The 10,132-nt window shown below is 42.7% G+C and overlaps 1 protein-coding gene across 2 annotated transcripts; it reads right to left on the bottom strand.

Annotated features, from left to right (window-relative positions):
* Positions 1 to 1,086: 1,086 nt before the first annotated feature.
* cnih1 (cornichon family member 1) lies at positions 1,087 to 9,006 on the bottom strand. Of its 2 annotated transcripts, XM_086158322.1 has the most exons (6): positions 8,858 to 9,006; positions 7,316 to 7,384; positions 6,988 to 7,035; positions 4,134 to 4,246; positions 3,190 to 3,333; positions 1,087 to 2,705 (listed from the first exon to the last, which is right to left on the bottom strand). In XM_086158322.1, the coding sequence occupies exons 1-6, from the start codon at positions 8,936 to 8,938 to the stop codon at positions 2,678 to 2,680; spliced, it is 483 nt and encodes a 160-aa protein (XP_086014448.1). In that variant the 5' UTR covers positions 8,939 to 9,006; the 3' UTR covers positions 1,087 to 2,677. The 2 variants fall into 2 exon arrangements, with proteins under 2 accessions (XP_086014448.1, XP_086014456.1); XM_086158330.1 differs by lacking the exon at positions 6,988 to 7,035.
* Between the last annotated feature and the right edge of the window lie 1,126 nt (positions 9,007 to 10,132).

The following is a 10,132-nucleotide window of genomic DNA, read 5'->3' on the forward strand; positions in this document are numbered from 1 at the left end:
TGAATTCACCACTTAAATTTCAAGGAATTGAGTTAGAATTAGCACACAAAAAAAAAAAACGACAGGCCTCAGATTAGTTGTAGGAGGATAAGATAGTGTTTGTAACTGCTATAACTGCTGGAAATATTTTGGAAAATAATTCCTAGAGGATAAGAGTTCATAGATAAACCAATAATGAAATGAAAACACCCAGATTGTTGACGGTTAATTTTCAGTTTGCCTCGATGCTGGTATTGTTCAAGAACTCATAATTCTGCACCTTTCTCCATCGGCAGGGTTGACCTCATGAAGACCCACCAGTTTGACTGGTCATCGGAGGACGAGGAGGAGCTGACTCCCCTGCACATCTCCTGGTAGGGTTGCAGCAGCTCACGCTTGGCCTTATAGTAAAAAACAAACAAAAAGATGGATGCGATGAGATCATCTTTTTTTGTTTTAGATTGCTACTCTCCGTGGTGGAGTCCTTCCAGTTCCTGTCGAACTCGGGCTGTAAATACGAGGGAATCCACCTCGGCCTGTAGAGACATGAGTGAGACACCCATTCACGATGATTAATAAATGTCGGACGACAAAAGCAAGGTTTCCGACTGATCACATACAAGTCGATCGGCCCTCGTCATTTTGACTTTCTACAGTTTATTACGGTAAAGGTGAAAGATCTGATCAGTTTGTATCCACACGCTCGGCGTTGTTTAGGTGTTGACTTCTTGTCTCCACAACTTGACTTGAATTTACTCACTTGAATGTTTCAGCCGTCATCCCAGAGGCTGCTTCAGTTCTGATAACCTGTGAGGAGTTTCCCCAATATCACTGCCAGGGTTGTGAACGGGTCGAGGTTACGGTGGCTTGTTATGTCAGAGGAAGAGTTGATGGGCAGAAACTCTGTCTTAAGGGTTGTTATGCTCATGTTTTTCCCTGTCCAGTTGCAAGAGAGCTCTGAATGGTGGCGGCACTATCAGGTCTGGCAGAGGTTCCGTGATTTCATCTGGGGGTTTTGTTCGTTGGAACTTTTTTGTGATTACCTGGACCGGGAGGTGAAATGGTAAAGCGAAACAAAGGAGTGAAGTTAAACTCACACTCAGTCCATAACAGAGTGGACAGGTTTATTTAGAGTAAAATAAACTCAGTTTGTTTTCATGTCCTGGATGTGACATGAGATCTAATACAACAAAATTTTTAACCCTTCCCCCGGAAAAAACGTACACACATTTGAAAATGTCAATAAATACTCTGGTGTTTCTGAAGAAAAAAAAAAAAAAAATATGGCCTCTTAAAAAAAAAAAAATTAAAAAAAAATTTGGATTGTGAGGAGTGCTTGATATCCTGATCCGGGGAGACAGAAAAAGAACTGGATAAATTAACACTAAACTGTTGTTAGAGTACAAATCCACATTTGACTGTAGTGTAAGGACAGTGAAGAAAGTACGTTCAACAGTATGGCACGTCAGCAGGTCCCCTGCAGAGAGGAAGAGTCGCATCCTAACGCTGAACACACGGTTCTACTGCTGAGTCTACCTTTTAACTGAGCTACCAGCCGCCGGGGGGGGGGGGGGGGGGTCGTTTCTATGGATACAAGGTCACCGACACATGATTCTAGTCTGGACTCACATTGAAGAACATTTCCACTGGTTTCAGGACGAGACGACGTGACCGCTACGAGAGACGGCGGAGGAGCCCGACAGGTACCGTGGATCGTCCGACGGCCTTTCGCCGATCCGTCTGGCCGGCTCAAAGTCAAGATCGATGGCTTTGGGGGAAAAAAAATATCTGATCGCTTTGTTTGTGTCTACAGTTACGGCCGGGCAAAAAAAGTTCCACGGTTGCAACGATGTGAATCTGGAGGTAATTCGTCTGGTTGTTGCCATCTTGCGGTGAAATTTGCTCCAGCATCACATTTTAAGGGTCAAGTATGAACAGATTGATACAAAATGGGGAAAATGTCCCTCTTGAATTCCTGAGATCCAGTACTTGCCGGGCTCTAGTTGCTATCTATGGAAAAGGTTTATGGATGGATGGTTTGAAAACTAATTTGACAACCAGACTGATTGTCCCTGTGTGACATGATAAATATCCCAAGATGCGGTCCAGCAATGTCGCCATACGCTCAAGTCCCGGAATTGTTCAGAGAACTAGAGTTGTTTGGTTTTTTTTGCACGTTGCTATCGGTTTCTAGTAGCGCAGAGGTGAGGATTTAATGAATGCGCTCCCGAAGTCCAGGTTCTAAATCACGTTCGAAGCAAATAAAGTTCAGTCTATCTTCGTAGCCAGGTAGTCAACACACCTGAAAAGGTCTACCTACTCTGTAAACGCTCGAATGTTGTGATCCATTAAGAAAAACAAACTTTAATTATATCCCAAGCATCATAATCACACCATTTAAAAAAAGGGGGGGCTGGGAGGGGTCTTGTCCATTCAGATTCGTCCAGGTATTCCGTAAAATTCTTAACTACGGTGTAATTGAGGAGACCGCCGCGATCGAGGAAATCTCTTAAAAAAATTGGGCTAAATGTTTCTGAAATGACACACTGCGCTGCGTGTGGGGTGTCGAGCTCGTCCACTTTAAATGGCGTCATTGTGTTGCTGAACAGTCGTCTCCAGCGGGTCCCGTGTCCAGCGCCGTCAAGAGTGTCTTGTTGTCTTTTTATAACATGCAGCTCCTCTCCATCGGTCGGCCGGCTTAAGAGCTCACCAGGACGTAGATCATCCTGGTGGGGAAGGGATGAGGAAGAAGATGTCAGTTGTCGTGGGAATCATCAAATTCACTTGACAATCGGCTGCGGACGCTAACCTCGGACCTCCACGCAAAATTACTGTTTATGAAACAGGAACCCGTATCGGGTAAGAACCGGTTTCTGAGCTGCACCGTAAGACTGTCAATTCAGACCTTGAAATGACAACTCGAGGTTGCATCGGTAGGTTTTCCACAGAGTTCGAGCGATCTGACTGACTTTAACGTCCATCCATCTAAAATCCAAGATCGAAACAAACAAATCTGATGCGCCAAAAGAATCCGTCAAAAAACTACCACGACTGGAATATTATGTTTTGGTTCCAGATAAAAACAGTATGTCGGCTTAAATGCCCCTGATTTCTGCGTCTTTTAAGTTGTTAGACAATTTTCTGTTACCCATTTTGTTTTCTGAGATTTGACACGCGCAGCAACTAATGTCTGAGAGGGAAAGTTCGTACCCGTAGAGATAGTAGAAGAAGGACAGGAGGTAGAAGGCCAGTTTGCACCAGCCTTCTTTCTGACAGTACGCCAGGATGTCGGCGTTCATGATGGTCGTTGGGTCGTAGAGTCCTGGACCGCTCATCACAGGCCTGCTCATATACCTGCCACCCATCACACACACACACACACACAAAATCAGGGTTAACCAACACTTCAATCAGTCAGATTCATTTGTCGTCACCGTGGAAACTGTATAAATCCAACAGCCGTGATGGATAAGTTAATTTACACCCTTTGAGACAGAAGGTACATCGGCACGAGGCTGCAGATTTCCACACTTCCTGTTCAGTGACCAGCCGGCAGGGAGAGGAAGTGGCGCCCGACCCCGTGGTGAAGTTGAAGGCAACATCATGTGAGGGAAGGCCGGCGGGACACAGTAGATTTAAGAACCGAGTGGACGATGATTGAAAAGACGCGCTGAACTCTTGGCTCAAGTTTGAAAAATTTGCGTGGGGAGTCGAGGACGCCTTTGTCCAATCTGCGGCTCTTTGGGTTCAACTTTTCAGGAACATTTCTTTCGAGTGACCGACTGTATTTCTCTTCTAAATCCTAACTTCTTGATAATTCATCGGCATTTACAACCCAGATTTCAATACATTTTAACTTACTTTCACCTAATACCCAGCCCCACCCTACCAACTTTTCAGGTCATAAATAATTAAATTTTAAGTCAGTATTTTAATCTATTTTCATTTCAAATCGATTTTTATAACAACTTTTCCATTTGTTTTTGTTTTGTTTTTTTTTTAAATACTTTTGCTTTGCGTTCAAAGCCGATGTGCCGGCTGCAGACTTTAAGCGAAGCCTGAGTCGGACAGACACACCGATGTGCACTGATACACGAGGTGGGGGGAGAAAAATGGAATGGTGTTTGTCTGGAAATCCGCGTCCGGATACTCACCTCCACACATGATAGGCCAGCAGAGGCAGATTGAGACAGAGGGTGAGCCACTCAGCTGCACAGAAGAACATCACGCAGAAGAAGAAATGGATGAGGTACTCCGGGAGAACCAGCTGTAAGAGAACATTTCAAACACAAGAGAGCGTCACGATAACCTGCGCTGTTTCATATCCTGCACACTGATCCACTGACCGAGGATTCAATTTACTCGTCCTTTATTTCAAACTGAGTGAAAGGTTTTCTTTCTGCTGGTTTAAAGACGCAAAGGAAAAGGTAAAAAGGAAACTGAAGAGTATAAAGGGCTTCTAGGTCTTAGAGCTCCAGAGTCAATCAAAGGCACACATAAAAGACCAACAGATTTTTTTTACTGAGCTATTTCAAAATTCAAACCTACTTTTGACAAGTTATTGCGTGTGCAGAAACACTCACACTGCTGCTTTAGTACGCAACAAGTGTTTTATAACGCACCGATCTGACACAATGTGTAACTCAAGGGGAAAAATTAACACGTTTCCACCTGCGCAAGTTCATCCGTATTTTTGAGAGCGAAAAATCCTCCCTCGCTTGCGCCGAGGACGAAAACATCCCCCTCGACTGCCCTTTAGATATCTTCCAGAGAAGCTTATGACCACCCTTCGGATGTCCTCTGTCTGATGCCACGACGAGAGGGGGCGGGAGAAAGCTGTTTTTAACCCAAACAGCAAAATCACACGGCTGAGGGCTGTTTCTGGTAAGTCACACACTGCAGTGTTTTGGAACGGGACACACCACTTGCAAGTGGACTGAGAGGGTTAATTTCCCACCCTGGTTACACGCGATGCACCATTAAATCTGATAGACAACTTGTTCTGGAGAGTCTTAACACATTTTAACGTGAATTGTTTTTAATCGTTGTGAGGGCAATGCTAAAAAGCCATCCCGATCCCCCGACAAACAGACCAGGCGACACACTGGAGGGGGACCATGCTTTGAGCGCTAGCAGTATGGATGCAGTGGCCTGCCTTTTGCTCACAAGAGTCCGAACTGGTGCAAGGGGGGGAGGAAGGGGCTTAGGGAAAGGGGGGCAGATGGAGGCACCACATGTAAGCCATGCAGAGGGCGGAGGCGACCGTCGGCCTACAAACAGGAAGGCGAGGGTCGTGTAGGAAGACAAATGTGCGGGGATACGGAGAATGTGCCGGAATCCTGCACTGTGCTGCCAAACGTCCTGCAGGCTGAACTCAGCCCTCAAAAGGCGAAAAAAGACACGGACGAAGGTGCGGACTGCTGGTTGGACACACGGGATTGTGTGAATTTACACTTGAACGGCCCCTCCTACTTGGGTCATGGCTGACCAATTGCAGGCTGTAAATACTGCTGAGCCAGAGAATGTTTGCCTTGTGCAGCCATCTGGTCCAAACCCCAGGTGAGGTGGGTCGGAGCCAGCGCTGAGCTCATACTCACTACTGGAGCACACATCTGATAATTGATGTTTTAAAATAGAGCCTCCACCTCCCTCGGTGGAGGAGGCTACGTCGACGCGACCTGCATTCATAACATTTTAATCTGAAGCTTTGACACAAAATAAGCCAAGGCTGGGGGAACATGATAGGAATGTCATCTTGGATATCCTTTTGTGACTTTTTTCAATATTCAATAATTACGAGACAAACACAACATGGATTACCGTCGTAAAAATATAATTTTATAATATTTGATGAGGATGCTTCTTAGCTGCAACTCTTGCCAATCACTGTTTTCTTTGGTAAATTCAATTATTAAAAGAGTGATTTTGCTCTGCATGAACTTGGGGTCCTCAATTCAGAATAAGTTAGTGTCTGAAACTCAAATATGAAAATTGAACATATGATTGGAGGGTTGCATTTAAAAATCAGTAAAACATAACTTAGTAAAATAATTTCAACAAAAATACCAAGACAGGAACATTAAGGAACTAAAAAGCCTAATAGTGTAATAGTCAAAAGATGCTGGGTCTGATTTTCAAATAGATGTAACGTCATTCTGAGGCCTTTCACAGGCATTTTTCACTAAATGAAATTAAGATACTCCTTGTTATATTGGATTATTTTGCTGGCGTTATGTGAGTGTGTGAATTTTCATAACTGTGACGATGCGGCGGGGAGTAATGAAAGCAACAAAGCGCTTCAATAGATCACTATACTCACTTTCTCCCATATAACCCAGACCTTCAATTTCCTAAATATTTACTTGTACATAAAAATCGCAATGGCATCATGGGACGCTGATGCTGTATAAGGCTTTGTCAGGACAGTGTGAGGCCTTGTGTCACATTACTGCAGTCCCAAACTCAATGAGACACCGAGGCTGCTGAGTTTCCCCAGAACTGACTGCACCGATAAAACTTTAAACACTATATGCAAACAAAGGGAAGGTTGTAATAAACATCATGCATATTCTGAGCATTTGCAAGTCTTTTCAGTTAACAGCTACACGTCATGATCTGAGGACACAGTTATTCCACTTTTGTATATTAGTACATTTATACGAACAAACACAGTTTAACATGTTGGAATTTTTTGAAAATAAAAAGCAAAATCCATTTGTCTGATAAATGCTAACTCCCTTAAACCGCAGTTTGAGCTCGAGAGGGAAAAAGGCAAATTAGGGCATCCACACCAGCCAAAATTAAAAGAATTGATATTAATAAGTTAAAAAAAAACAACAACTGACAGCAGTAGAAAAGGCACGGGTGGCATATGGTCTAATCCTAAAATGTCAGCCCTGGACATTGAGATTAGTTAACTGAAAAGACGTTTGCAAACACTTCCTCGTGCAAAATGACAAGACTGCAGACTTACTGAACTTAGCGGGCATTTCAAAAATTTGTACAAACCTTTAATGCAATTTTGACTCTTTTAATCTTTTTGACCTTTTCAACTGTCTTTTTGCCGTTAACAAAATTGTAAAAAAAAAAAAAAAATTAAATAAATAAAAATAAAAGTAAAACAAAAAAGGCAGATTAGGAAAAAAAAAAGAACAAAAAAAAAATGCATTAGAGTTTGACAGCGGATTCAAAAACAGCCAGGTTATTTAGCATAACAGTGCAGAGAAATGACTGAGAAATAGGCAAGAAATTATCCTGAAAAAATGTATTTAAACAGAGTGATTGTGCATGCAGTCATAGAGGCCAGGAGGGTGTGAGGCAAAGTGAAACTACTTACCGGATTTAAAGTGTTACACTGATCTATTGGATTCTTGTAATCGGTCTTCAGCTCGTCAAATGCTATTATCTGCAAGAATAAGACAGTCGCTTTGACAAAGTCTGGAAAGAAAATTGGAACAAAGACTGGAATGGTGAAAAAAAAGGGACACGCTTGGGTTTGGATGAATCTGAGACTGAACTACCGGGGAAAATGTGTGTTCATTTCCCAAACACACTCTTTCAAGAGTATCTGCAGTTTTCAGTTGTTTTGTTTCTACTTTTCTGTTTTTAAAAATCTCACTAAGATCATTTCCCAAGTGCTTTGAACTTTTCCTTTTCTAATGTTCCTATGTTGCATAATAACGGCTGCAAATGATTGTAAAAACTTTAGCAATACTGTTAATGTTTGATTAAAATTTGTTTTGGTGTTGATCTGCAGTGTGCAGATAGACACATCATAGGAGTGTTAGTGAATTAACACTGAAGAATAAGTCAGTATTTCAATGTAATATAATCCATATACACATTTGTCTTGAAATTGGCAACTGTCATTACCATTTTTGTTGAGTATAAAAATGTATAAAAAAATGTATAAAATCTTTGAATTCCATCAGAATTTTTAAAAAGGGAGCGACCACGTCATGGTGTATAAAAGGATTTTTAATTTTTTTTTTGACTGAATGATATTTATGAGACAAACTTAATTTATTCCCATTGGGAAAAGCCAAATAAATATGAAGATAAACTCAAATAGAGAGACTGAAGACAGACATCCACAAATAAATAGACAGCAGCAACATTTGCACATTTTATCGATTTTATCTATTTAGCTTGTATTATGAATTTATATGACAGTATTTTCCCCTCAATTAAAATCAAAACTTAACAGGGAAAGTCGGTACATTACCGGGAAGGACGAGATGAAAAGGTTCTTTCCTCTTAGGTTGAAAATAATTGTCAATGGATTGGTAGCAAACTTGTGTGATTTTAAAGATTATGTGATCGAAAGATTTTGGATTAATTATGAATAATTATTTTTGTAAGAGGCATCTCTTAGTTCCCCGGAAGCCGGGCGACAGCAGCGTTTTCCGCCCCACCAGTGGACGTTGTCTTAATTGAATTAGCTTCATAGTTACAAAATAACCACGAAAGTCTGACATTTATTGACGTCAGAACCTATTTCACAAGAAAATTTGAAACAAAAAAGATAGATTGTGGTGACACGACGAGAGGAAAACATAAGAAATGTTTTTTTTGCTGGCAGGGAAGCGTAAACGTTAGCTGCTAGCCACCGTCAGGGTGGATGCCATTCATTTGAGAACGGAAGCTTTCCAGGTCACATCCCCCCGGATTTACTTCTATCGATCTAAATAACAATTTAATCAAACTCTGATAAAAATAAAAAAATAAACAAAAAAACGGAGTAGTCAGTGACAAACTAAAATGAACGCTCGGCTATGTAGTTACAAAGGTGGCCTAGCGGCCGCCATAATTCTTGCTAGTAGCCTGTCTGACCGCGAAGCTAACAGTCACATCCGAGTTTGTCCGAAGGTGAACTTACATGCCAGATGGCGAAGAAGATGAGCGCTGCCGTCAGCAGAAGAGCCAGCATGTAACAAAAGGCCGCGAAAGTGAACGCCATTTTTCCCTCGGCTCCGTCCCTACTAACTCAGTCGGCTGATGATGCAGGCAGCTTCGCCACTGATCTGAGTCAGATGAGCTGACGAGTGTCTTCTTCTCCATTGACGGTTTCGTTAGCTGTTAGCTTCACTGCGGCTACAGCGTCATCTTGTGGCTGCCCGTTTAAATATATGAATAAAACAGAAGGGGGAGGTAAGATTTAACGGGGATGTGCAGAATCGCGGCAACTTTTGAGGGATAAAGTTGATTAGCCGTACAATGAAGTAATGGGAAAGTGTAGTGGAAACTAGCCTGAGAGCAGAAGTCAGCATTTGTGAACAGCAGTATGGTTTCATGCTAGAAAGAGTACTACAGATGCAGTATTTGCTTTGAGAATGCTAACAAAGAAGTAGAGAGAAGGTCAAAGGGAGCTCCATTGTGTTTTTGTAGACCTAGAAACAGCATATGACAGGGTGCCAAGAGAGGAGCTCTGGTATTGTATGAGGAAGCCTGGAGTAGCAGAGAAGTATGTTAGACTGGTGCAGGACATGTATGCTCGCTGTGAGACAGTGGTGCAGTGTGCTGTAGGGGTAACAGAGAAGCTTAAGGTGGAGGTGGGACTCCATCAGGGATCAGCTCTGAGCCCCTTCTTGTTTGCAGCGGTGATGGACAGGCTGACCGATGAGGTTAGACAGGAATCTCCATGGACCATGATGTTTGCAAATGAATCTATAGTGAGAGCAGGGACCAGGTTGAGGAAAATCTAGACAGGTGTAAGTATGCTCTGGAAAGGAGAAGAATGAAGGTTAGTCGCAGCAAGACAGAGTATATCTGTGTGAATGAGAGGAACCCGGGTGGAACGCTGAGGATACGCGGAGTCGAGATCAAGAAATCTGAGGATTTCAGGTACTTGAGGTCAACAGTCCAGAGCGTAGGAGAGTGTGGAAAAGAGGGGAACAGACGGGATCAAGCAGGTTGGAACGGGTGGAGAAATGTGTCAGAATGGAAGGAAAGGTGTACAAGACAGTGGTGAGACCAGCGATGATGTATGGCCTAGAAACTGTTCCAATGACAAAAAGACAGCAGGCAGAGCTAGAGGTCGCAGAGATGAAGATGCTGAGGTTCTCTTTGGGAGTGACCAGGATGGAGAGGATCAGGAATGAGTCCATCAGAGGAGCAGCACATGTTAGATGTTTTGGAGAGAATGTCAGAGAAG

This window comes from Fistularia commersonii, chromosome 1 (genome assembly GCF_037954325.1).
Source record: "Fistularia commersonii isolate RoL2024-O1a breed Wild chromosome 1, RoL_Fcom_v1.0, whole genome shotgun sequence".
Classification (NCBI taxonomy): Eukaryota; Metazoa; Chordata; class Actinopteri; order Syngnathiformes; family Fistulariidae; genus Fistularia; species Fistularia commersonii.

Coding starts and splice junctions, on each gene's coding strand:
- cnih1 (XM_086158322.1), bottom strand. CDS start 8,938: ATGGCGTTCACTTTCGCGGCCTTTTGTTACATGCTGGCTCTTCTGCTG. Junction 7,036..7,315: donor AGTGTAACACTTTAAATCCG/GTAAGTAGTTTC, acceptor AACGGCAAAAAG/ACAGTTGAAAAGGTCAAAAA. Junction 4,247..6,987: donor GAGTCAAAATTGCATTAAAG/GTTTGTACAAAT, acceptor GTTCTCTTACAG/CTGGTTCTCCCGGAGTACCT.